The sequence below is a fragment of the Silurus meridionalis genome, chromosome 18 (assembly GCF_014805685.1).
Source record: "Silurus meridionalis isolate SWU-2019-XX chromosome 18, ASM1480568v1, whole genome shotgun sequence".
NCBI classification, from domain to species: Eukaryota; Metazoa; Chordata; class Actinopteri; order Siluriformes; family Siluridae; genus Silurus; species Silurus meridionalis.
In genome coordinates this window covers 17894203-17921575 of record NC_060901.1, presented here as the reverse complement: position 1 = coordinate 17921575, position 27373 = coordinate 17894203, and the positions used below count along the sequence as shown (strand labels likewise).

The 27373-nt window shown below is 38.9% G+C and overlaps 1 protein-coding gene and 1 pseudogene across 2 annotated transcripts; both read right to left on the bottom strand.

Annotated features, from left to right (window-relative positions):
* Positions 1 to 454: 454 nt before the first annotated feature.
* LOC124401647 lies at positions 455 to 10118 on the bottom strand (annotated as a pseudogene).
* A 4548-nt stretch (positions 10119 to 14666) lies between these two features.
* LOC124401644 (NLR family CARD domain-containing protein 3-like) lies at positions 14667 to 26581 on the bottom strand. 2 transcript variants are annotated; one of them, XM_046874077.1, is made up of 11 exons: positions 26498 to 26581; positions 24909 to 25035; positions 24646 to 24762; positions 23722 to 23838; positions 21728 to 23512; positions 21072 to 21263; positions 19997 to 20170; positions 18414 to 18587; positions 15980 to 16141; positions 15709 to 15882; positions 14667 to 15073 (listed from the first exon to the last, which is right to left on the bottom strand). In XM_046874077.1, the coding sequence occupies exons 2-11, from the start codon at positions 24953 to 24955 to the stop codon at positions 15058 to 15060; spliced, it is 2958 nt and encodes a 985-aa protein (XP_046730033.1). In that variant the 5' UTR covers positions 24956 to 25035; positions 26498 to 26581; the 3' UTR covers positions 14667 to 15057. The 2 variants fall into 2 exon arrangements, with proteins under 2 accessions (XP_046730033.1, XP_046730034.1); XM_046874078.1 differs by having other exon boundaries at positions 24909 to 25032.
* Between the last annotated feature and the right edge of the window lie 792 nt (positions 26582 to 27373).

Here is a 27373-nt window from a genome sequence, read left to right as displayed (position 1 = left end):
ACCTTGAATGTCTGCCTCATTCTTACATTCAGAAAATGTTTTGCTGACGAGCAGCGTGTGTGACTCTCAGAGAGATGATCTTACCTCAGTGTCTGTAGTTTACAGTGAGGATTCTCCAGTACAGTAGAAGGATACTTCACTCCAAAGTCTTCTAAATTATTTTGGGACAGATCCAATTCTCTCAGGTGTGAGGGGTTTGATTTTAGAGCTGAGCTGAGAACAGCAGACCCTTCTTCGGACACGCCACACTTACGCAGCCTGTAGCAAGAAACAATGACAATAAACAGATTTTTATTTTTGTTGATGTAAATGATATGTCATACTGGATTTTATTGACCAATCACAAGTTTAAATATTTTTAAAAAGTGTACTGAAAGATTTATGATCTTACCTCAATATCTCAACATTACAGTGGGGATTCTCCAGTAGGGCAGAAAGACTCTTTATTTGTGAGTGTGCTATTTGATTCTCAGACAGATCCAGTGTATTCACAAACAAATGCAGTTATTTGAGGTTGGAAGTTTCTGAGTTGAGCACTGAGACAAGAGCTGACAAACTTGTCACACCAAATGTATCACATCTGATACTAAAGAAAATAAAATTAAATGTAAGGTACTGTAATATATAATAGTTGATTAACCTTAATGTGGAAAGGCTACAAAATTAGACCACACTAGTACTTCCAGTACTGTTAGCTAAGAACAGAGGCTATCTGAGGCAATTATGTGCACAGGTTTACCCACTCTCTAAAACTGTCCAGTTTTACTTAGTCTATGCCCATGACTTTTAACTACATTGAGGCATTTACTTTCTAACTTGAACGTTTGTCTGCTTCCCATAGTGCATCCTGGTGCCATGTGTTCCCCAGGTAAGCGACGCACAGGCACCTCGCGCACCTAGTGTAAAAAAAAATGGGAGACTAGGCCACCTTCATCCATTGCTCCGTGGTCCAGTTCTGATGCTCATGTGCACATTGGTGAAGCTTTCGGCAGTGGACAGGAGTCAGCATGGGCACCCGGACTCGTCTGTGACTATGTAGCCCAATACCGAACAAACAGCTATGCACTGTGTATTCCGACACCTTAATATCAGAACCAGCGTTAACTTCTTCAGAAAATTTAAGCTACAGTAACTCGTCTGTTGGATGTCTGTTGTCACTTCCCACGTACATCAATAAATCTCGGCCAACCATGACCCTGTCGCCGGTTTACCAGTGTTCCTTCCTTGGACCACTTTTGAAGGATACTGACCACTGCAGCCCGGGAACATCCCACATGAGCTTCAATTGTTGCGTCATTATGAAAAGATAGTGTTATTCAGTTCACTGCTCATAATGTTATAATGTTATGTCTGATTGGTTGACAGGAATGCAGTGTTTTTTTTCCCCTTAATGTCATTCATTTCTTTGTGCAATATTTAAATCCCTAATTTATCTATTTGACCCCACCCTGTATAATCTGAATGTCAACATCTCAAAGTATATATTTTGAAAAGCGTTTTACATTTCTAGCACTGTAACTGTAGAACAATTATATTCAGTTTTACTTACATTGCTTTTTTGGATGCTGCAATCACAGGCATTGCCTTTAGAAGAACATTTTCTGTTATCGTATCTGCACTGAAATATTTACTCTGGTCAAATTCCTCCAGCTCCTCTGCTAAAGTCAGTAACACAAACACCAGAGCAGACCACTGTGTGGAAGAGAGTTCACTTTGTTTCCCAGATTTCAGGTAGTGTTGGACAGAATACAGAATAATCACCCAGTTCATTCAGACAGTGGAACAAATTGATGGATTTGTCTGCAGGAAGATCTTCACTGATCATCATTTTTATGTACTGAACTGTTTCCTCAAGGCTCTGGGAGCTACTTCCTCTCTGTATTACTAGAGCATGCGTTTTCTGTGTGTGCTGGGAGCTTTTTCTTATCTGTTTTACTAAATCATCTAAGAGATTCTGATTGGATTGCAGTGAGAGCCCCAAAAGAAAGCGAAGGAAAAGATCCAGATGTCCAGTCTGACTTTCTAAAGATTGATCTACAGCACTTTTGTGTACATCCGATATTATAATTCAGGGACATAGTACTGAAACACGTTTAGTTTTTTCTTTATGAATATCAGGTGCACATACAGAGCTGCGAGATGTTCTTGAATGCTCAGATGAACAAAGCAGTACACTTTACTCTGCTGAAGCCCAGACTCTTCTCTGAAGATGCTTGTACACACACCTGAGTACACTGCTGCTTCTGCATCAATGCCACATTCTCTCAGGTCTTCCTCATAGAAGATCATGTTTCCTTTCTTCAGCTGCTGAAAAGCCAGTTTTCCCAATTTAAGAAGCATTTCTTCATCACTCTCCTGCTTCTTTGGGAACTTTTTTCTTATGATGTTTGTCTGAATGATGAGGAAGTGTGTGTACATTTGAGTCAGAGTCTTGGGGATTTCTCCACTCTCTGCTTCACCCAACATTCCCTCTAGAACAGTGGCTGAAATCCAGCAGAAGACTGGGATGTGGCACATGATGTAAAGGCTTCTTAATGCCTTCAGGTGTGTGATGATGCTATTAGCCAGGACCTGATCACTGATTCTCTTCCTGAAATACTCCTCCTTCTGTAGGTTATTGAATCCTCGTACCTCTGTGACTCGATGAACACATTCAGAGGGGATTTGATCAGCTGCTGCTGGTTGGGAGGTGATCCAGATGAGAGCAGTGGGAAGCAGATTCCCTTTAATCAGGTTTATTAGCAGCTCAGGTACTGATGCTGATTCAGTTACATCACACACTCTCACTGTGTTCTTGAAATTTAGAGGAAAACGACACTCGTCCAATCCATCAAAAATAAACAGAACCTTTTCCAAATTGGACATTTTTATTTTTTTTATTTCCTTAAAAAAACAGACATGAAGGAGCTCCATCAGACTCTTGGTCCTTCATCAGATTCAGCTCTCTAAAAGGAAGTGGAAATATGAGGTGAATGTCCTGATTTTCTTTCCCTTCAGCCCAGTCCAGAATGAACTTCTGCACAGAGACCGTTTTTCCGATGCCAGAGATTCCCTTTGTCAGCACGGTTCTGATGGGTTTGTCTTTTTCAGATTCAGATTTAAATATGTCATTGCATTTAATTGGTGTGTCCTCTTTTCTTGTTCTCCTGGATGCTGCTTCAATCTGTCTCACCTCATGTTCTTTATTGATGTCTCCACAGTCTCCCTCTGTGATGTAGAGCTCTGTGTAGATCTCATTCAGGACTTTTCGGTTTCCCTGGTTTATCATCACTTCATTCAAACATTTAAACATCCTTAATAGATTTATTTTGATCTTTGTCTGGAATACATTTACAGCAGCAGCTTCTGGGTCATGCCTGTGAAATGATAATAATAATAATAATCATAATAATCATAATAATCATAATAATAATAATAATAATAATAATAATAATAATATGTTTAATTTATATAGTGCCTTTCCCAAGCTCAAGGATGCTTTACAAGAAACAATATTTCAAGACAATTGAAATATAGTGAACATACATATACATAATTCGTCGGACATTTGCCCAGAACGAAGGATCACATGCAGCTGCATGAGGTAAGAACAGAAGACCACAAACACAAAAACATACAGTACAAGAGATAGAACTCTACATAGTGCACGGTACATACACCACATTTCAGAAAAATTAAGGACTCCTAATACATATGCATTTACTGATAGTGGAGGTTGAAAAGGTGGGTCTTAAGCCTTGATTTTAATTCAGACAAAGTGGTGATGGTTCTGAGTGCAATGGGTAAGGAGTTCCATAGTGTTGGAGCAATGACAGAAAAGGATTTGCCACCCACAGAGGATAGACGGTATCTAGGAACACATAGAAGACCGGAATGATCTTAAAGGAACATAGGATGAGAGAAGATCGGAAAGATGGGGGGGGAGCATTTAATGCCTTATAAGTGAGCAGTATGATTTTATATTTTATGTGAGATGAGACTGGCAGCCAGTGAAGATCAAATAATATAGGGGTAATGTGGGCAGATTTTTTATTGGAGGTTAACATTCTGGCAGCCGAGTTTTGTATGTACTGCAAATGTGAGATTGAGTGAGCTGATAGACCATAGAAGAGTGAATTGCAGTAGTCGAGATGGGACGTAATCAGACCATGATGAAGTAAGATGATGTCATAAGACAGGCTGTCCATTTATTAGACTAAGATCACATTATTTCTTTTCTGGATTTTACTAATGTATGTTTTACATAATTTAATCATTATAGATTTTAATGCCAGCACATTACAGTCATGTTTTTGGTTTTGAGCTTACCCTGAAAGATGGCACAAAATATTCTGTTCAAAATACGACAAACGCTGCTGGACAAGTTGGTACACTTACAACACAGTTACTCTGCAAAGGGCACCTATATTAAGCTTTTGGTAATTGACTATACAAATACACTATAGATTATGTGTACCGTATTTTCCGGACTATAAGCCGCTACTTTTTTCCCACGCGTTGAACCCCGCGGCTTAAACAACGAAGCAGCTTATTTATGGATTTTTCCTCGGTTTTTCCCAGTTTCACAAACTTCAAGCCAAAAAACTGAGCACCAAAACATTAGACCAATAAAATTGTGAACGGGTTCAGGTGAACAAATGAAACTCTTTATATTAAATCAGATGCGCTCCTACTGAATAAATATGAAGCGCCACATCATAAATATGGATGAGGTTCTTCTGACATTTGACCTGCCGCTCACTCGGACTGTCTACAGGAAATGCGAATCATTCGTCACACTGAAAACAACCGGGCATGAAAAACCGCACTTCACCTGTGTTCTGAGCTGCACAGCATCGGGAGAAAAGCTTCACCGAACACAGGACGATGCCAAAAGATTAATTCTCGAGAGAAATAGTTGTGAAAGGAAGGAGGAACACAGTAAACAATGACTATCTTGGTAGGCTACGTGCCGTTGTAACGTGTTGAGTCTGGGTGAAGGGAGAGCTCGCTAACTCCAGTTGCAACAGAAATCATACAAGCACAGACAGGTTTCCAAAACTTGTGCTTTTTTATTTTTCTTGGCAGCAGCGTTACGGATTACTCAAAGAAACTTAGAAATGAGCATCAGAAAATAATAAGGACATATTCCTCGGCCTTGCACACATACAGTAATAGCGGAAAAATGCGGCAGCAGGCTATTCCCAAAATGCCGCTCTTAAAGAAGCCACAACATATTTCACCCATTACACCGTGTAACAGACACTGTCTTTCATTAAAGCCTGTGTAAAGTTCATTAGTTCATTATTTATGTTCAAAATAAAAATCTTTGTCAAATTCAGTGTTTACGGCTTATATTTGGGTGCGCTTAATAGTCCGGAAATTACAGTACTAAAAACGAGTTTTAAGCAAAAGGTATTATACCATTTATTGTGCACATCTGTTTACTCTAAAAATCAGATCAGACAAATAAAAATACACCTTTTAATGTTTAATGTAAAAAAAAAAAACTGATGAAACTGTGAATTAAAACATGTAATATACTGGCATATCTGAGCACAATTTAGAAAGACTAGAGAGAAAAACAGCATCAAGGAATAATTGAGATTCACCAGATGATTACACAATTTAAGATTTGTTTGTTTAACCTTTATTTTTTTTACAGGCAAGTCATTAAGAACAGGTTCTTATTTACAATGGCGGCCTGACAGATGTGGATAAAGCAGAGAAGAATACAAGTATTATAAAGCACAGAGGTGACTGGGGCTGAATTTCTCTACAATGCTGTTGGTGAGCTTGTGTTCATCATGGCATTATGAAAAATAAAACTTAAACACAGGAAGTGAAACTATATTGCATATTGGGTACTATACTGTACTATAACAAAAATGTTAAACTTAAGTTTAATGCTAGAATTTCTCTTTAAATATTAATTTAGCAGTGATATTAACAGTGAGATCTTACCTATGCAGAAGCAAAAAATCATTTTTAAACACCAGAGGAAGATCCAAAGATTTTTCACTCTTCATGGAGATACAGGAGGGAGTTGGTGATTCTGATCTCTCTCCCTGGAGTTCACTGTACAACATTATAAACAAGCCTTTGGTGATTTATATCATACCCTTTATATTATACACATTTTAAAGCAAACGTTTCAGTGTATGATTATTAATTTCACATTTATTTAAAGTTAATTTATTATTTGTAATAAAACCTTAGCTTTCTTACTGTATTTACACACTGTTCATTTTGAACGCCTCATAGAGTAGAGTTTTTTTTTTCAAACCCTGGCAACACGTGATGTAACGAGTAAAATATGATTGACTAGAAACTACAGCGTGAACGTCTCTAGGTTACGTATGTAACCCTAGTTCCCTGAGGGAATGAGACGATGCGTCAAAACGCTTTGGGAACACCCCGTGTTGTCCATGCTTTGAATCACGTGTAAAATCCTGCCAATAGGCAAGTCCTGACGTCATCGGCGGGTGACGTCGCATAAACCAGGGAGCTACAAAATGGCTGAGCGATGGTAGCAACATTAGCTTCTGAAAAAAGAGAAGGAAAGCGCTTGCAGGAATGCAGGGAGTATGGCCCGAGATGCAGTGTCTCGTTCCCTCAGGGAACTAGGGTTACAGGCGTAACCTAGAGACGTTCTCTTTCAGGAACTCGAGCTGCATCTAAACGCTTTGGGAACAAGTATTCCATCACACCATACTGACCAGTCCCTGCCTAGTGTGTCTGGGCATCCACAGCATGCAGGACAGAGGACCCGGGAATGGCCCTGATGTCGGGGTTGTAAAACCTGACAAAGGTCAAAGAGGTGGACCAACCTGCAGTGTTACATATGTCCTGTAAAGGCTGCCATACTCCAGGTTGAATGAGCCTTGACTCCGAAAGGAGTGGGAAGACCAGAGGACTCATAACCAGAGGAAATCGCATCCACTATCTATCTGCTAAGAGTCTGCTTATCGGCCAGAAAACCTTTCCTATGAGGGTTATAGCAGTCAAACAGCTGCTCCGACTTCCTCCAAGGACTCGTACTGTACAGGTAAATATCCAATGCTCGCACTGGACACAGTCAATTCTACTTCTCCTGGTCTGGAAGAAGGGAGGAGGGCAGAATGCCTGCAACATGACAGGTCGTGGGGGAGCCATAGGGATCTTAGGTACATACCTAAGATACCATGGCTGCACACATTCACACAAAAAGCGCTTACCTGTACAACAAAGGCTAATGTCGCTACCATTGCTCAGCCATTTTGTAGCTTTCTGGTTCATGCAACGTCGCCCCGCCGATGACGTCGTGACTTGCCTATTGCCGACTTGCCTATTGGATTTTACACGTGGTTCAGAGCGTGGACAACATGGGGCGTTTTGATGCAGCTCGAGTTCCTGAAAGGGAACAGACACTCCTTGTAGCCACGTCCCCAAAAGAATCATTATGAAATAAAGTGAATAGACTATAGACTATTATTTATTTATTCTTTATTACCTTTATTCTTGGATTTTTTTTTTTAGCCTTGATATCAACAGATGTTACCTGCGCAGAAGTTTGGAGTCTCCATTTTTAAAAACTAGAGGAAGATCCAGAGACTTTTCACTCTTTATGGAAACACAGCTGGGCACTGCTAAATCTGATCTCTCTCCCTGCAGTTTACTGTACAACATTATAGACAGTCCTTTAGTAAATAATATAAACAATTCACAGTTTTAAACTAATCTTTACTTATGTTAGGACTTTTTAATGTATAAGTTTTCTAATGCTAAATCTGTTTCAAAATGTAAAAACATGGTGGATCACCGTTGTTCTGAGGATGGGGACACATTCTTTGTGTCTGGAGTCTCCATCTTTGATTATTAGTAAAGTATGTACCAAGACACTGTTGGAAAATATACTCCTATAAAACACAAACAAATGTACAGTGAATAATCAAAATCATTTTCACATTTTTGCTTTTCTAATTTTGCTCCTTCCGTAAAGAATCTCCCAGAACGACCCATTGATCGGGGGATTCTGGCATTTTTGAATAAATTGGCATCAGCCGATTGTGCTGCACATTAGGCCGATTATTAGGCACGGGCATCTGACACACCAAACGGTGCGTGTACATTCTGTGCTTGCGTGAGAGAACATAACTCTCCTTTACCAGCAGGTGGAAGCAGCAGGTGGAAGTAGTGATATAAACAGGGATATAAAGCAAGCAATCATTACTAACGGATTTATGTAGCTTTTTCAATCATGTCTGGCAAACTGCAAAAACAAGAGCAAGAATAACAAACGTGTTCAGTTTTTTCTAGTGTGCTTATTTGCTAAGCTTCTCTTTTCTCCCCTGATGAGCTCCACTGCTAATTTAACATTAGAATTAGCTGAAAAACACCTTCTGACTAGAGCAGTGGTTCTTAACCTTGTTGGAGGTACTGACCCCCACCAGTTTTATATGCGCATCCACCGAACCCTTCTTAATTGGAAAAATAAAATATTTAATAAAAAATAAAATTTTTTTTTTTTTTTATAAAAATTTTTTTTTTTAATTCAAAATATAGATATATATTTTACTGGTGCACAAAATGAACCGTGCATCAACATCACTGTGTTCAAAGAACAAAACCATTAAAACATGATTTTCACACAAAAACAAAAACATAATAATGAATACAGTGGAACCGGGTTATGTCGATGTCCTAGGGGGTTGCCAAAAAAGCATAGAGATAACCGATGATCGAGATAAATGAAAATCAAAATGGCGGCAATATATTAACGTGCTTGAAATTTCTTTATGTACATGATGTGCGTTAATAAATGAGAATGTGCATGCATGTGTTTTTGGAAGGTTTTTTACAAAACAGCGTTGCTGCGATTTGTTTGATGAAGGCATGCTATAAAAATACATACAGTACATGTTTGTTAACTGTCAGGAATCCACCTGCCACGCCCCCTTCGGCGCCCCCTTCGGTGTGCAGGTGCTTTCTTGGCCGCTTTCTCTGAAGCTCCCGGCTTCAATCGCGCACATATGGTGCTTGTTTATCATCATCACCAGCTCCTATCTAAACTTCCACACTCTCACTGTCCGTTATTGGTGGTATATGTTGGTTCACGGCGGTCGTTGTTATCGCTGATGCGTATCCCGGTACGTGCCTTCCCACCGGCACTTCTACCCAGCGCGGCTTTCGGCTCCTGTTCATCGCATAACATTTAACAACAAAAGGCATATGTGCACTAACTAACAGCAGAGATTCACCAGTATACAATACAACACCTGTAGCATCTGTAAGGCTTGATTTTTCCGCCACTTTCGCGAGTTCTTCTGCGGCTGCACCGAGATAACCGACGTTAAATGGCAAATTTTTCCCCCCTTGTGCACGAGATATTAGGGTTCGGCGACATAACTGACATAACCGATAAAAAAATGCTTAGACAAAGCGAGAATTTGGCAGTTCCACTTCAAAAACGTTGACTTAATAGGGTTGTCGAGGTAACCGAGGGCGAGATAACCGGGTTCCACTGTATATACTGCAAATCAGTGTGACTTCTGCTGTTGCCTTTCAGAGACCAGATCAGAAATGCGCGGCTTCACCTTGGCAAATGCGACTCTCATGTCATTTTCGCAACAAAGTCTGTTCCTTTTCTTCGTTTTTATGTCCAGCATCCTCGAAAAGGATTGCTCGCAAAGATATGTTGTAACAAACGGTATGGAAATCTCCAGAGCTTTCTTAGCAATAACAGGATACGTTACCATTTGTTGACACCAAAACGTTGAGAGCGTTGTTGTTCTGAAGAGTTGCTGTTGAACCTGGCTCTACTGAATTTCGATGATTTCATCGAGGTATTCATCATTGACATCTGTTGTCTCAACACTAAACATGAACAGCTGCCTCACCCATGGTGGATATGACTCTCTTGTAGGGAAGTATCCGTCGAGAGACTTTGCAAGCTCATCTAAGTGCGTGGCAATTGCTTGCTTCAGTTTCGCGGGTACAGAAATGTCTCCGATTCCAAATACATCTTTGATCTTACTTACACAGTCGTCCAGCAGGGGAAAGTTTACGAAGTTATCGTTCTCTGTTCGTCGTTTCCATAACGGTAGCTTTTTTTGAAAAGCTTTCAGGTTTTCTTCCGCTTCGATGATGTTGACTCCACTGCCCTGCATCTGTTGATTGAGATGAGATTGAGAGCTGTGAAGATATCAGCCATGTATGCTAAAATGAGAATGAACTCAGAATTTTTTAAGCAATCTGCATGACAATGTTGGTGCTTTTGCAAAAACAGGGCTAATTCCACACGCACGGCAAAAACACAATTCAACACCTTTCCCCGGGATAACCACCGAATGTTAGAATGGTACAGAAGTACCTCGAATTCAGAGCCCATTTCTTTACACAGCTCACTAAAGATGCGGTGCCTTAGAGCACTATGTCGCACAGAATACAATGCGTAACAATGATGTGTGGTGCATCAGCTTTTACTAGCGAACCAAAACCAGACTTTCTTCCCAGCATGACTGGAGCTCCGTCCGAACAAACTGCAGAAACCATATCCCACGAAAGATTGTTGTCTTTGAAGAAGTTATCCACAAGTTTCTTCACATCGGCTGCCTTAGTTGTTGTTGTAAGAGGCTAACGAAAGAAAAAATCTTCCTTTATCACGTCGTCTTTCACATAGCGCATGGGATAACTTAACTTCAGCCACTTTTCCCAGCATGAAATTCGTCATCTTCAGCTGGTTTTATGAGTGTTTCACCAATGGTGTGTGGTTTACCCTGCTTTGCGATCAGGTAAGCAACTTTGTACGATGCTGTGAGGATCGGTTTGTTGATGGGTACAAAGCCGAGAACAGGCAGAGTAGCCTTTTCATCGAATCTGGCTCTCTTCACCTTGAATTCAGCGAGCGTTGTGAACTTGTATTTTCCATCTCCATGCAGCTTAAGGAAGTGTTCTCTTAGTTTTGCCGGTGCTAGACTAGAATTGCTCAACTTGGCATTGCAAATCATGCAGTTAGGACCCTGACTCCATCATGTTCTGTTATACATGTGAATCCATATTGTACATATTCGTCCGACCACTTTCTTTTTTTGCTCGACATAGTTAGTATGAAGGGATTAAAATATTAAGAAAGAAATCACATGACATCCATCACGACAGTCACAAGTCGACTACTGAGTTCACCAAATTCCCTGCAGCACAGATAGGCCAAGCGATGTTGCGTGATCACCTGCAGCCAATGATGGCCGGGCGGGGCGTGTCATCACGAATCATATGAGTCGGGTGTGTGTCTTGACCTCCGCCGAACCCCTGAGACTGACTCACCGAACCACTGGGGTTCGATCGAACCCAGGTTACGAACCACTGGACTAGAGCCAATGATGTGGATAAAACTAAAGCTGACCGACGCTCACAACCACCCCTCACAAACCACCACTGACTGTGCAAACTTTACACTGAACCTCAACCAAATTGGATTCTGTGCCTCTCCTCTCTTCTTCCAGACTCTGGGACCTTCATTTCCAAATTAAATGTAAAATCTACTTTCCTTTCATCTAAAATGACGACTTTGGCCCACTGAGCAACAGTCAATTTTTGTCCTTTGCCCAGGTAAGACACCTCTGACGTCTCTGGTTCAGGAGCGGCTCGACATGAGGAATGCATCAGTTGTAGCCCATGGAGACGTCTGTGTGTGGTGGCTCTTGAAGCACTGACTCCAGCTGCAGTCCACTCTTTGTAAATCGTCCCAAGTTCTTGAATGGGCTTCATTTCACCTTTTTCTACTACATGTTTCCGTTCTATTCAACTTTCCATCAATGTGCTTGGATACAGCAGTCTGTGAACAGCAGCTTCTTTAGCGATGACCTTTTGTGTCTCACTCTCCATGTGCAGGGTGTCAATGATCGTCTTCTGGACAACTGTCAAGTCAGCAGTCTTCCCCATGATTGTGTCTGAACCAGACTGAGATGCTCAGGAAACTTTTGCAGGTGTTTGGATTGAATGAGCTGGTTAGAGTGTGACACCACGAGTCTCCAATATTGAACCTTTTTACAATATTCTGATACTGATTTTTGAGTTTTTATTAGCTGTAAGCCGTAATCATCAAAATGAAAAGAAATAAACACACATATCAGTCTGTGTGATAAATTTATATAATATACCAGTTTCACTTTTTGTATTGAATTACTAAAATAAATCAACTTTTTAATGATATTCTAATTTATTGAGATGCACCTGTATATTGACAGAATTACAATTTCTGAAAATGAAGAAATGAACAGACATTTGTGAGGTAAGGTAAAAGTGTGATTCCTGTCTGGTCTCTTGCAATCACTATAAATCAAATATGCAACAAAAATATATTTGTGCTGCTGAAATTCATAAATACCATACAGCCTTGTGCATTTTCAATCACTGTGATCCAAACTGTAGTCCAAGCTGTATATCAGGAAATATAAAACTGTGCACCATACTGACAACATGACTAAACATTTTGATGATCTTGTTTGTGAACAATGATGAAGGGACTTTTCATTGCACACATTGTTTTGATAAATGCACTTACTGGTTTGCAAAAATTAAGGATGATTCGAGAAACGTTCCAAGCAACTGAGTAATGTAAATATCAGGAAATGAACCTCTGATCTATCTTCATCTATTGACCTCAAACCCTTGTGTACAGCACAAACAAAATTTATTGCACTGTTCTTCCAGAACATTCACAAGAGACTGATGTAGGTAGAGGAAGTTGTATTTCTTGGCATTAATATAACAGTTTTTGCCTTAAATATACCTTTGAACTTTTCCAGCTGCTCCTCAAAATGGAATTACTAACCACTCCCTGGAGTGGCAAAGTTCTTGCCACTCCAGGGACTATGCCCAGCTATGCAAACGGCCAAGTTTTTATTTCACAACTTTTTTTTTAATAAATACGATATATGATAAATACAAGCCTTTTAAAACTGGTCTACTGTGACCAGTACGGTTGTGTACCCCTGTGAACTGGGGAGGACCGTTACAAAATCAACAGCGAGGTGGGACCAAGGCCGCTGTGGGATTGGGAGTGGCTCCAGGAGGCCATATGGTAACTGCCGTGGAGTCCTAAATTGGGCACATGTTCTATTACGTCCCTTTGAAGGGATGGCCACAAAGTTCGTTCTGGACTAGGTGGATATTACAGTTAATCCATGGGTGTCCCTGGCTCAGTGATGTGTACATTCACTCATTGTCGTTGTTCAACTAGGACATACTGCTTGTTTGGTGGCCAGTTCTAAGGTGCAGGTTCATTGGCTTGAGCCTGTTGGATCTCCTCCATGATATCCTAATGGATTTGGGTGATAAAAGCTGAGGGTGTAGGATACGGTCTGGTGTGAGTGTCGTTTCAATGGGATCATGATGGCGTGAGAGGGCATCTACTTTATTGTTCTTCGTTCCAGTGAGACAGGTGACTGTAAAATTAAATCTGGTGAACAACAGTGCCCACCTGGCTTGTCACGGATTCAGGCGTTTGGAAAGGAAGAAAACAAAGAAACATGGGGAAAAGAGAAAGAGAAGATGCATGGCCATACATATATAAAAAGGCATACATTCTAAATTTCTCTTTTACTAACTCAACAACAGAGTGAAAAAAGGCGAGCTCAAACTTCTATTTAAACAACTCTAATAAAACTATGAAAGTTTAATACTGTATATGCGAAATGGAAGAGAAAGATTTGAAAGACATTTAGATCACACCTGAAACGACTATTACAGGTCGGTCCTGTTCCGTCCTATCCCAGGTGCACAAATCCTACCGTTGATTTTACACAACGGTAGGAACACTTTTATACAGTGTTTGGAAACTATTGATTTTACACAAGTTTCTTTTATACAGTGTAAAAACACTGTATAAAAGCACTTTATAAAAGAAGCACTGTATAAAAACACTGTATAAAAGAAACTTGTGTAAAATCAAGGGTATATTAAACTTTCATAGTTTTTATAGTGTTTTTACATTCGTTTATTATTTAGTTGTTTACAATAATGAAATGACTCACCTTTAACAACAGCAGTCTCCAAAATGGAATCGAGGTTGAAAAACACTTTCACTTTAGGAAGCCGGATTCTTTACAGGTGATGTGGGAGTGAGTTGATTCTTTTGAGCCGATTCAACTGAACTCAACAAAACATTTCTTGGGCGTTATGTTTTCATGTTTCTCAAATACATTAAATAAAGTCAACATACTACCAGTAATTTATCCTCTGTGTATAGCAAAACAAACAAACAAACAAACAAAAAAACAACGAATCAGTCATCAGATGCAAGTGAAACACAAATGAATAACCAAAACAAAACTCTACATATGAATGTGGACTCTAGAAAACAGACAGTAAACAAAAACTCAAAAACTATTTAAAAACTAACAAGACATACTACATTTGAATAATAATTTAAAAGCTGGATTTGAATAACTATTGCATTTTTAATATTGAAAATGAAAGACCACTGATCACTCTCAATATTGAAATGCATTTGTTTGAGAAATAACACATCTTTTATATTAAATAATTAATTTAAATAAATTGTACATTTATTTAAAAATATATATATTAAATAAATTATTTATAAATAATAATTTATTTTTTGAATTAACATAAAACATTGCTTGATAATTCTATATACTGTACATGTGACACGTCAGACTTTGTTTTATCTATTAGCTCTTTTTAATAATAATATCTGCATAGAAAACAATACATTTCATATGTACATTTTTAATGTCGGACATATGTTACAATTTGTGTGTAACTGCATATAAGAATATTTCATAAATGTATTTTACAAGAAATTCGAATATGTAGCAACAGTGGAAAATGTTTCTTTTTGTCAGAAGACACAATAAGGCAGTATTGTAAGTGCATTTTAGATTCATCAACAAAAAATATATACAAACAACAACTTAATTGGATTCCTTTTTTTTCTTTTTCTATGATAGAGAAAAAAGAACAAATAGATGTAATCTTACCCAAACATAATGCTTACATATAAACAAAACTGTTGTCTATAAATTTGTTCTCAATTCCCTAACAGTCTAATAACATACACAAACACACAGATGTTCACCTGCCATCGAACCTAAAAGAAAAAGATCTGAATTAATAACCATTAACTCGACTGGGTTCAGACTTCATGCTAAACAGTATGCAATAATCTCTGCTCCAAGAGAAACATCATCTTTTTTTTTTAGAATGAACCATTCAACAATTTACTTGTCTGTGATTTAACATTTAGTTAGAACAAATGAGAAGGTCCAAGGATTTTTTAAATGGTGAACAATGCAGTGTGATTCATCTCATGTTCTACATTTAGATTTAAATGCAGTGTGTAAGAACAAGCTGAGGTGAATTTTATAAGAATGGTAGAAGATGTTAGGAGCTGAATGGAATGTCAGAGTGAGAAAATGTTTTGCTTATATGAAATATTTGTGGCAATGTGACATTAAATTCAATAGGTTTAATTAGACTAAATGTTCTGTTTGTCATTAACAGTGTAAAGCAGAGATCAACAAAAGCAGCAGGACGAAGTAACTGACAGAAATCAGCACGCTACTAAAAAACAAAGCAGCACTGAAGACGATTTATAGAAACAAAAACTATAGTGAATACAGTGAAATTTTGTTTTTGATTCCTAACCTGGTAATCTGATATTTATTCAAACTAAAGATATGTACAAACTTTTTTTTTTTTTCCAAAATATATCTAAAAACTCACCTCAGTTCCTGTAGTTTGTAATGTTTATCATTCTTAAAATCAGAAAGCAACCTCTTTCCCCAGTCTTCTACATTATTAGAGGACAGATCCAGTTCTCTAAGGTGTGAGGGGTTTGATTTTAGAGCTGAAGCCAGAGCAGCACAGCCTTCATCTGAGACACCACAATTACTCAACCTGAAGAAAGACACAATGACACACACACTCCTTCTAATTTAAACCTTGTCATACAGACATTTTAAACATTGTTCATGAGAAGATCCACAGTGCTTACCACAGTGTCTCCAGTTTACATTGTGGATTCCCCAGTACAGCAGAGAGACACCTCAGTCCGGAGTCTCCTACATTATTCCAAGACAGGTCCAGTACTCTGAGGTATGCAGGGTTTGACCACAGAGAAGCACAGCTTTTATCTGAGACACCACAATTACGCAACCTGTAGAAAGTGAATAGGATTAGTAAGGAGGAAGTGAGAGCAGCTATTAAGAGTATGAAGAGTGGAAAGTCAGTTGGACCAAATTATATACCGGTAGAAACGTGGAGATTGCAGTGGAGTATTTACCAAGATTGTTTAAGAACAAAAGAAATGTGCAGACCTGCAGTAACTACAGGGAAATAAAGCTGATCAGTCACAGATTAAAGTTATGGGAAAGAGTAGTGGAAGCCAGGCTGAGAGAAGAGGTGACCATCTGTGAACAACAGTATGGTTTCATGGCGAGGAAGAGCAATGTTTGCTTTGAGGATATTGATGGAGAAGTATATAGAAGGTCAGAAGGAGTTGCATTGTGTGTTTGTGGATTTGGAGAAAGCGCATAACAGGGTGGAGAGAGGAGTTGTGGTATTGTATGAGGAAGTCTGGTGTGGCAGAGAAGTATATGAGGACAGTGTGACAGCAGTGAAGTGTGCAGTAGGAATGACAGACTGGTTAAAGGTGAAGGTGGGACTGCATCAAGGATTGGCCCTTTCCTGTTTGCAGTGGTGATGGACAGGTTGACGGACGAAGTCAGCCAGAGATCTCTGTGGACTATGATGTTTGCGGATGATATTGTAATTTGTGGTAAAAGTAGGGAGCAGGTGGAGAGGAGCCTGGAAAGGTGGAGGCACACGCTGGAGAGAAGGGGTGGTGCGGTTGCAGGGAGAAGAGCTGGTGAAGGTGGAGGAGTTCAGGTACCTGGGGTCAACAGTGCAAAGTAATGGAGTGTGCTAGAGAACTAAAGAAAAGAGTACAGGCACAGTGGAGTGGGTGGAAAATGAGTGATAGCAGGAATGATTTGTGGTAGAAGAGTATTTGCAAGAGTGAAAGGGAAAGTTTATAGGACTGTGGTGAGACCTGCGATGTTGTAGAGACAGTGGCATTGATTAAAAGACAGGAGGTGGAGCTGGAGGTAATGAAGATAATTAGAAACGAATTTACCAGAGGGACCGTGCGTGTAGGATTTTTTAGAGACAAGGTGAGGGAGGCGCGATTGAGAAGGTTTGGACATGTGCAGAGAAGGGACATGGGGTATATCGTAGGAGAATGCTGAGGATGGAGCCGCCAGGAAGGAGGAAAAGAGGAAGGCCAAGAATTAGGTTTATGGATGTGGTAAAGGAAAAGATGCAGGTAGTTGGATGGAAAGAGGCAGATGCAGAGGACAGTGTAGTATGGAGATGGATGATCTGCTGTGGCGACACCTAACAGGAGAAAAAGGCACTTTCAGGGGCTCTAATCATGCTTCCCCTCCCTGTATCTCCTTGCTCGGTAAAAATAAATGCTGCATTATTTTTATTTTTAATCACTGCATACATCCGACCCAAAGATTTTAACACAACTCATCAGTGAGCAGTGAAATGAATCACTCTTCCTCCTTAGGACAGTGATTTTCTTCTTCTTTCGGCTGCTCCCATTAGGGGTCGCCACTGCAGATCATCCGTCTCCATACCACCCTGTCCTCTACATCTGCCTTTTTCACACCAACTACCTGCATGTCTTCCCTCACCACATCCATGAACCTCCTCCTTGGCCTTCCTCTTTTACTCCTTCCTGGTGGCTCCATCCTCAGCATTATTCTACCAATATAACTCATGTCCATCCTCTGCACATGTCCAAACCATCTCAATCTCGCCTCCCTCACCTTGTCACCAAAACGTTCTACATGCGCTGTCCCTCTAATAAACTCATTTCTAATCTTGTCCATCCTCGTCACTCCCAACGAAAACCTCAACATCTTCAGCTCTGCTACCTCCAGCTCCGCCTCCTGCCTTTTACTCAATGCCACTGTCTCTAATCCATACAACATCGCAGGTCTCACCACAGTCCTATTAACTTTCCCTTTCATTCTTGCAGATACCCTACTATCACAAATCACTCCTTTTACTCTTCTCCACCCACTCCACCCTGCCTGCACACTTTTCTTCACTTCTCTAACACACTCGCCATTACTTTGCACTGTTGACCCCAGGTACCTGAACTCCTCCACCTTCTCCACCTCTTCTTCCTGCAACCGCACCAATACTGCCCTCCCTCTCATTTACGCACATGTACTCTGTCTTACTCCTACTGACTTTCATTCCCTTCTCTCCAGCACATACCTCCACCTGATCAACTTAATTCCCCTGTAGTTACTGCAGGTCTGCAGATCTCCCTTATGCTTCTCCTTAGGACTGTGATGATGAACCTAAAACCTGTGTTTTAGTGTTTGTGATGTGTCTCTCAGAGATGATCTTACCTTAGTGTTTCCAGTTTAAAGTAAGGATTTTCCATTACACTAGAGAGATGGTTCACTCCTGAGTCCCCTACATTATTTTGAGACAGACCTAGTTCTCTTAGGTGGGAGGGGTTTGATTTTAGAGCTGAAGTAAGAGTGGCACAACCTTCATCTGTGACCCCACACTTACTCAAACTGTAGAGAAACACAATGACACATTTTAAATTTAAAGACTTCAATCTTGATTCATAACTCACTTTAAAGATAAAATAATTTTACAATTAAGAATGAGTAATCACTCATTAATTGTAATACAACTGCACTTAAAATGATCATACCAAGAGATTCTATAAGCTGTTATAAATGATATTAAACTATTAGCAGCTGAATAGTTGATGCAGCAAAGGTTTCTTTGCTGATTGGAATGCTCGGGAGAAGAGCCCTGGCATGGGCTATAGCAGTATGGGTCCATTACAAGCAAAAAACCTCTCATCCTGAAGCAGTTAACTCAGTGGCGGGCCATGCATTTGGTACCTGGGCCTTGAGTGGGGACTCAATCCATCACTTAATATCACCACTATCATGTCACAATTATAGAAACCATCAATACTCTACAAAAATGCAATATAACTTCACGTGGCATTACAGAGAGATGAATTTCACATATGGAGGGTGAATACCATTATACTAATGCAAGAAAACTAGTTAAGACTCCAAACCTCTACACTACAACCGCAACTGTGCACCTACATAATCTGGAGCAGTTCAGAATCAATATTTATCTAATAACATGACAAAAACTTTACAATGTAAATAAAATACAACCTCCTCATCAGAGATGTATACTTATAATTTGCAGCGCTCCTCAGAAGCTGTAATCCAGTGGTACCGCTCGTATTCACTGGTCTGGAAGTGGTGAACAAACCCTTTCCAGGGCTGAGACACGCTAGCTAGCTTTGGGGTTGGCCGACCTCCTCAAGATGTCTAGCATTTCTTCAAAATGGAATTTTAAGTATGTCCGAGACCAAATCAATTTCTCTTCCTCCGTAGGCATAAAAAAGTCTAACTCAGATGTATTAATGTGTGCAGAGCTATACACATTATTTTACCAGTTGAACTTGGCTGTACCAATCAGAGGATGGAAAAATGCTGACCCTATTCTGGGCCAGCTAGCTGCCCTGTGAGGCAAATATGAAATCTGACTGGATAAGAAACCAATTTATTCATAATATTCTTTATGGTTAAAGGGCCAGCAGTACTGACTTTGAAGGCCCTGGGCAGATTAGATTGACATGGCAGCACATAGAGGCTGAAATCTGATTGAACAAACCTTCACCAATCACCGTAAAATCCAGTCCTAATCAGTACCCTGTGTCTACGATTCATCACTGGTTTCTCTTGCCTGCTCATCCACTCCCTCTGTTTAGCTCTTTAGTTAAACACTTAAGCCTTCCGTCAGCTACAGATACACTGCAGGCTGATTTACATTTCTCTCCTACTCAGGCAATACATTTTGCCCTCCTCAGGACATGAACCTAAAACTTCTGCTTAATTCTTACCATTAGAGTATGAGTCTTACTTAGGAGAAGGCAATTTGATCATACCTCAGTGTCTCCAATTTACATCGAGGATTCCCCAGTACAGCAGAGAGACACTTCACTCCTGTGTCTCTGATATTATTAAAGGACAGATCCAGTTCTCTCAGATGTGAGGGGTTTGATCTTAGTGCTAAAGTCAGAGCAGCACAGTCTTCATCTGAAACACCACAATTACACAACCTGTGGAAAGACAATGTTTTTAATTGCACCTGTATTTAGTTGCAAGTACAACCCCAATTCCAAAAACGTTGGGACGCTGTGTAAAATGTAAATAAAAACAGAATGCAATGATTCTTAAATATCATAAAAACATTTTATTCACAATAAAAAAAATCGGATCTAATGTTTAAACCGGGAATATATATATAATTTAAAGGAAAAATAAGGTCATTTTAAATTTGATTGTAGCATCATGTCTTCTGTCCAAATACAGCTGGGAACTAAGGAGACCAGTTGCTGAAGTTTTTGGAGAGGAATATTGTCCTAATTGTGTTTGAAGCAGGATTCTAGCTGCTCAACAGTTATAAGTGTCCTTAGTTGTTTTTTTTGTTTTAACATTTTCAAACAGGGAAAGGTCTAGAATGCAGGCAGTCCAGTTCAGTACCCAGACTCTTCGATTACAAAATTATGCTATTGTAATAGATGCAGTAAGCATTGTCTGGAATATTTTTGTTGAGAAACATTATTCTGAAATGACTACAATTTGTAGACAGTCTTTCACAGATTGGTGAAGCTCCACCTATTTTAAATTCTGAGAGACGCTGCATATCTAAGATACACTATTTATACCCAATCATTTTACTGACCTGTTGACAATTAACCTCATTAGTTGTGAAATATTTCTCTAACTGTTTATTAAAATTAAACACTTACATTTTACAGATTTTTCTGGCCTTGTCCCAACTTTTTTGAGTCGTGTTGCAGCCATCAAATTCAAAATTAACCTTATTTTTGTCCTTAAATAGGTAGATTTCCTAAGTTTACGCATTTGATGTTTTTCTATGTTCTAAAAATATTCTGGTTTTACTTCTATTGAACACAGTGTCCCAACTTTAATGGAATTGAATTGAGATGATCTTACCTCAATATTTTGACTTTACAATGAGGATTCTTAAGTAGAGTGGAGAGACACTTTATATCCGAGTTTAGTTTATTCCCAGTCATATCCATTGTATTCGCTGTCAGATGCAGTTCTCTGAAATCGGAGGTTTCCGAGCGGAGAGCTGAGAACAGAGCTGCCAAACATCTCGCTCTGATTGTATCACACCTGATACTGGAGGAAAAAACGTATACTTACTGAACTAATAATAGTGCAGATTAACAAACAATTCCCCAAAGCTGTCATTATACTTTCTCATATTCATTCATACACTCAATATGCTTATTTTAACAACATTTTTAAAGGAAAACTATCCAACATCTAAGATATATCCATTGCTAAATGTGATGCAAATCTCATAAAACAAATGTGAGGGATGTGATACAGCAGAAGGGTTCCACACCAGTCAGCAAAGTACAAAAAGCTGAGGCTATCATAGGCACAAGCCCACACAAACTGGGTTAAGTTTAGGCAGGAAGGAAAAAAAATAAAAACAGTCCTCAACTCTTTAGTTCTGGTGCATCTGTGCCCATGATAGCCTTAAAATCCTGTTTTGAGAGTGTCTTCGAGACATTTTAGGGAGTTAAAATAAGCAGAAAGTGTAGAAAGGGTTTATGGTGTCAAGTTTTTATACTTACATTGCTTTTCTGGATGCTGCAATCACAGGCATCAGCTTAATAAGTAGAGATTCTGTGATCATGTCTGTACTGACATATTTACTCTGGTCAAATTCTTCCAGCTCATGTGGTGATGTCAATAACATAAACACCAGAGCAGACCACTGTGTGGAAGAGAGTTCACTTTGTGTCCCAGATTTCAGGTAGCGTTGGATTTCTTCCACTAGAGAATAATCACCCAGTTCATTTAGACAGTGGAACAGATTGATGGATTTCTTTGCAGGAAGATCTTCACTGATCTTTTGCTTAATGTATCGAACTGTTTTTTCAATATTTCGGGAGCAACTTCCTGTCTGTGTTACTAAGGCGTGTAACAGATTGTGATTGGACTGCAGTGAGAAACCCAGAAGAAAGCGAAGGAAAATATCCAAATTCCCAGTCTGACATTTTAAGGCCTTATCAACAGCACTTTTGTGTACATGTGAAATTGTATTTTCTTTCAACCACACGGTTAAAAGTCTCAATTTTTTTACAACATTTCTCTTTTTCTTTATGAACATCAGGTGCACATACAGAGCTGCGAGATGTTCCTGAACACTTAGATGAACAAAGCAGTACACTTTACTCTGATGAAGGCCAAACTCCTCTCTGAAGATGTTTGTACACACACCTGAGTACACTGCTGCTTCTTTCACATCAATGCCACACACTCTCAGGTCTTCCTTATAGAAGATCAGGTTTCCTTTCATCAGCTGCTGAAAAGCCAGTTTTCCCAGTTTAAGAAGCATTTCTTCATCACTCTCCTGCTTCTTTGGGAACTTTTCTCTTAAAATTTTGGTCTGAATGATGAGGAAGTGTGTGTACATTTGAGTCAGAGTCTTGGGGATTTCTCCACTCTCTGCTTCACCCAACATTCTCTCTAGAACAGTGGCTGAAATCCAGCAGAAGACTGGGATGTGGCACATGATGTAAAGGCTTCTTAATGCCTTCAGATGTGTGATGATGTTATTGGCCAGGATCTGATCACTGATTCTCTTCCTGAAATACTCCTTTTTCTGTGGGTCATTAAACCCCCGTATCTCTGTGACTCGATGAACACATTCAGAGGGGATTTGATCAGCTGCTGCTGGTCTGGAGGTGATCCAGATGAGAGCAGAGGGAAGCAGATTCCCTTTAATCAGGTTTATCAGCAGCTCAGGCACTGATGCTGATTCATTTACATCACACACTCTCACTGTGTTCTGGAAATCTAGAGGAAAACGACACTCGTCCAATCCATCAAAAATAAACAGAACCTTTTCCAAATTGGACATTTTTATTTCTTTTGTTTCCTTAAAAAAGACATGAAGGAGCTTCATCAGACTCAGTTTTTGGTTCTTCATCAAATTCAGTTCTCTGAAAGGAAGTGGAAATATGAGGTGAATGTCCTGATTTTCTTTCCCTTCAGCCCAGTCCAGAATGAACTTCTGCACAGAGACTGTTTTTCCGATGCCAGCGATTCCCTTCATCAGCACGGCTCTGATGGGTTCGTCTTCTTCAGATAAGGGCTTAAAGATGTCATTGTATTTAATTGGTGTTTCCTCTGTTGTTATTCTTCTGGATGCTCCCTCGATCTTTCTCACCTCATGTTCTTTATTGATGTCTCCACTGTGTCCCTCTGTGATGTAGAGCTCTGTGTAGATCTCATTCAGGAGGGTTTGATTTCCCTGATTTATTATTACTTCATTCAACCACTGAAACTTCTTTATCAGATTTAATTTAAATGTCTTTTGAAATGTATAGCTAGCAACAGGTTCTGGGTCTTGCCTGCAGGATGGTGAGGTAGGAAGATATGGTGAGTCATGGTGAAAACAGAAAAATGGCAAAAAATCATGAAGTCTGCTGAAACAGAATTGAAGCAATACACTCCATTCTATCAGAATGATCTCTACCATAAACAATATTCCATTCTGGTACACTAGAGCTCTGTATTAACTGTGACTTTATCAGTGGCATTAACAGTAAGGAGATGTTACCTGTGCAGAAGTGAGACGTTTCCATCTTCAAACTTCAGAGGCTCACCCTTAGACTGATCACTCTTCATGGAGATACAGCTGGGTGCTGTTGATTTGGTTCTTCTTCCCTGAGTGTTACTGTACAACATTATAGAAAGTCCAATTAGTGATTTATATCATATGCTTAATATTATACATATGTTACAGCAAGCATTTCATCATGAGTAAACCATTTGGTTAAGTTATTCCTTTGACCGGAAACACATCCGTGTCCAGATCAGGAGTCTCCATCCCATCGTTACCACGGATTGTGTTTTATGATGTTCTCATGATTTGTTTGCCGTACTGTTTCTTTTCTAGATTCAAATCGTTCTATAGGAAAGAACAGCAGATAGGCTTATAACTCCAACATATGAGTGAAAATCAAAGGACAAATACAAGGTCAGCTAATTGTCGTAATCATGTTCTGAGTTGGTAGTGTTTTTGAGCACACATGCAGAAATTGCTTGTGATATATATATATATATATATATATATATATATATATATATATATATATATATATATATATATATATATCGGTACTAGAAACCATGCTGGGCAACATCATGGTGGGTAAAACTTCCTCCTCCACAGCTGGATATAATGCAAATAATTGAATGCAATGGCATAGGTGTGAGTAAAATCAATGGAAATCTAGTGAGAATAACAGCAGCAACTATTGCTTCAGACACCTATGAGATGAATTGCAAGATGTACAGATGTGTTTGTAGTCTCCACACAAAGTACACATGTAGCTCAATTTCCTTCAGTGCTGTTGGTGAGCTTGTGTTCATCATGATCTCATCAACTCAAAGTGTTAATAGATAATATTATTACAATAATAGTTTCCATGCATCTCATTCAGAAGTGAGAACAATTCATCAGTAAGCAGTGAGATGTTACCTGTGTAGAAGTGAGTGGTTTCCATCTTTAAACTTCAGAGGCTCACCCTTAGACTGGTTACTCTTCATGGAGATACAACTGGGTGCTGGTGATTCTGATCTCTCTCCTTGGAGATGACTGTACAACATTACAAAGTAATTTATATACACAGTCCACAATTAACTTTCTGATTAGTAATAATTTTGATTAAATTATTCTTTATATATGAATTCACTAAATGTTTTATATTTAAACATGTATAATACGAGGATGAGGTTAGTTACCCATTTTCAGAGTTTGTGGATACATGATTTCTTCCATCTTTAAACATTGGTTAACAATGGACAAACACACCACTGAGTCTTGAAGATTCTGTGAAGAAGATGTTCTTTTCTGCTGGAATGAATCCTACTTCAAAAAAAAAAAAAAAACAGGTTGATTGTCAGGATCTGGGAAAATTCGTTTATTGCCACTAGATGTCACTGTACCCCTACTCCCTATTCAAAACTGCCTATCCTCTTGTCTCTAACTTTGTCCCTAATGTTTTTTAATTTATTTTGTGTTTCTTAGTTTTGTGTTTTATTCCCCGTATGTCCTGCCCTGAGGCTGAGTGTCTTCCAGTGTTCAGGTGTTCTTTGTTTTGAGTCTCCGGTGTTTCTGAGTTTTTTCCTGGAAGGTCTTTCTGTTTAAATGTTTTTCTGTTGTGCCCTTTTTGAGAAAGTATTCCTAAGACTGAGTCTTTGCTTTTGATTTTCTTTTGATTTTTGAGACGTTGCCTTCTGATTTATTTTTTTGGGAGCAATATTTTCTGTGGACTTTCTGTAAAGAATAAGAAAACGCCATGGACTTGTCAATCCCAAGTATCTCTGCATGTTGGTGCACCTCTTAATAGCAGACTGCTGAAGTGTCAATTAAGTGACCCGGGTTTGAGACAAATGTTTAGTGGAACTTCACATTAATGTTTATATTTGCCCTCCACCAAAAATGGTGCAGATTCTGTAAATCAAACAAAAATTTGAGCAGTTTACAGAATAGCAAGACATGCGGTTGCTTCAGGGATTTATGGAATAGAATAGGCTTTATTTGTCACATATACATTAGAGCACAGTGATATTTGTTCTTCGCATATCCCAGCTTGCTCAGAAGCTGGGGTCAGCCATGATACAGCGCCCCTGGAGCATAGAGGGTTAAGGGCCTTGCTCAAGGGCCCAAGAGTGGCAGCTTGGCGATACCGCGGCTTGAACCCCCAACCTTCCGATCAGTAACCCAGCACCTTAACCACTGAGCTACCACTCCACTTTAGGTGCTTTTCAAACCATAACCCACTGTCTGGGTTATGGTTTGTAAATTTCACTTTTACAGTTTTACCAGTAGCATCTTAAATACTATCCTTTAACAATGCATTTTATTTTTATTTGATCAATATTTTTCCCACCAATGACCTTGATATACAACGTCATTAAAGGTTTTTTTTTTTCAGTTCTTCAGCAACTGTCATAGACTTTAATCAGGCTTTGGAAAACTGTTTGTTTGTTAAATAAAAGCAGATCATACATTTCAGCATATGGCTCAGAGATTTGAGATATTCAAAGATATACATTTTCTTGAAATAAGGAACAATAATGTATTCATGTAACAGAGCACATCTGGCTACAAAATAAATATCAGAAAATCAATGTCAATACTGATCTATTATTTCATGTTTATTTACATTTTAATCCAAAACCCTTCACTGTACAGAAATACGATTTGGTTCCAATACTTCCTGAACAGACAGGATACAAAAAAAAAAAATAAGTCATCAATAAAAACATCTCTTTTTTGTATACAATTTTGTACACAATTGGTTATTTAAAAAAATTACATTACTCACCTTTAATCAATAGTCCTTGTGTGAAATTTTAAAATCTGTTTAGATTTTTCAACGTCTGAGAAACACTTTTACTTTCACTTTAAAGATGAAAGGTGAGTCATTCTTGAAAAAAATGTCAACTTCCTGAACCTCTTTTAGTAAACATCCGAAGCTGAATTGCAAATCCAACCTCAAATCTATTTGACAACTCATCAGTATTTTGCTTTTGTATAAAAAATGACTAAAAATTAACAAGAAAAAAAACAAAAACGAAATTAATCCTTTTAAGTATAATCATGGGTAATCTAGACTAAAAACCAAACACGAGTAGAACACTACAAAAACTAGATAAGGAATGAAACATAAAACAAAAAAGACACAAATGAAGGTGATTTGTTAGGCATTTATTGATTAATTAATAAAATGATTAATTAATCAATCAATCAATTAAGCTCGATTACCCTTGCGAATTACATTGTTATACACAAATCCAATAATGAATACAAAAGTAGTGAATAGCGCACTTTTATTTTAAATGTACTGTTGAATGAACGAAAGTGCAATAACAACTTCTAGAAAACACTAATGATTGGCTGGATCTGGAAGAATTCATTGACTTTGTTTTTAATTTTGTTCCCTGTATCTCCCGCCCTTTTGGCTTTTGATACATTTTTTGAGGAGCAATATTTTCTGTGGTGATACAGTTGCGGTTGAAGTGTAGAATTTTGGAGTCTTAACTGGGTTTCTTACTTTAGTAAAATGGTATTCACCCTCCATATGTGAAATGCCTCGCTCTCTGTAATGCCGCGTGTTGTTATATTGCGTTTTTGTACAGTATTGATGGTCTCTATAATTGAGACGTGATAGTGGTGGTATTAAGAGGTGGATTAAGTCGGG

Bases quoted from the DNA above. Each gene is read 5' to 3' on its own strand.
- LOC124401644 (XM_046874077.1), bottom strand. From the start codon at position 24,955: ATGTTTAAAGATGGAAGAAATCATGTATCCACAAACTCTGAAAATGG. The intron at 23,513-23,721 runs GTAACATCTCCT...ACCATCCTGCAG, and splicing joins AACGTCTCACTTCTGCACAG to GCAAGACCCAGAACCTGTTG. The intron at 21,264-21,727 runs GTAAGTATAAAA...TTTTTCCTCCAG, and splicing joins GCAGCATCCAGAAAAGCAAT to TATCAGGTGTGATACAATCA.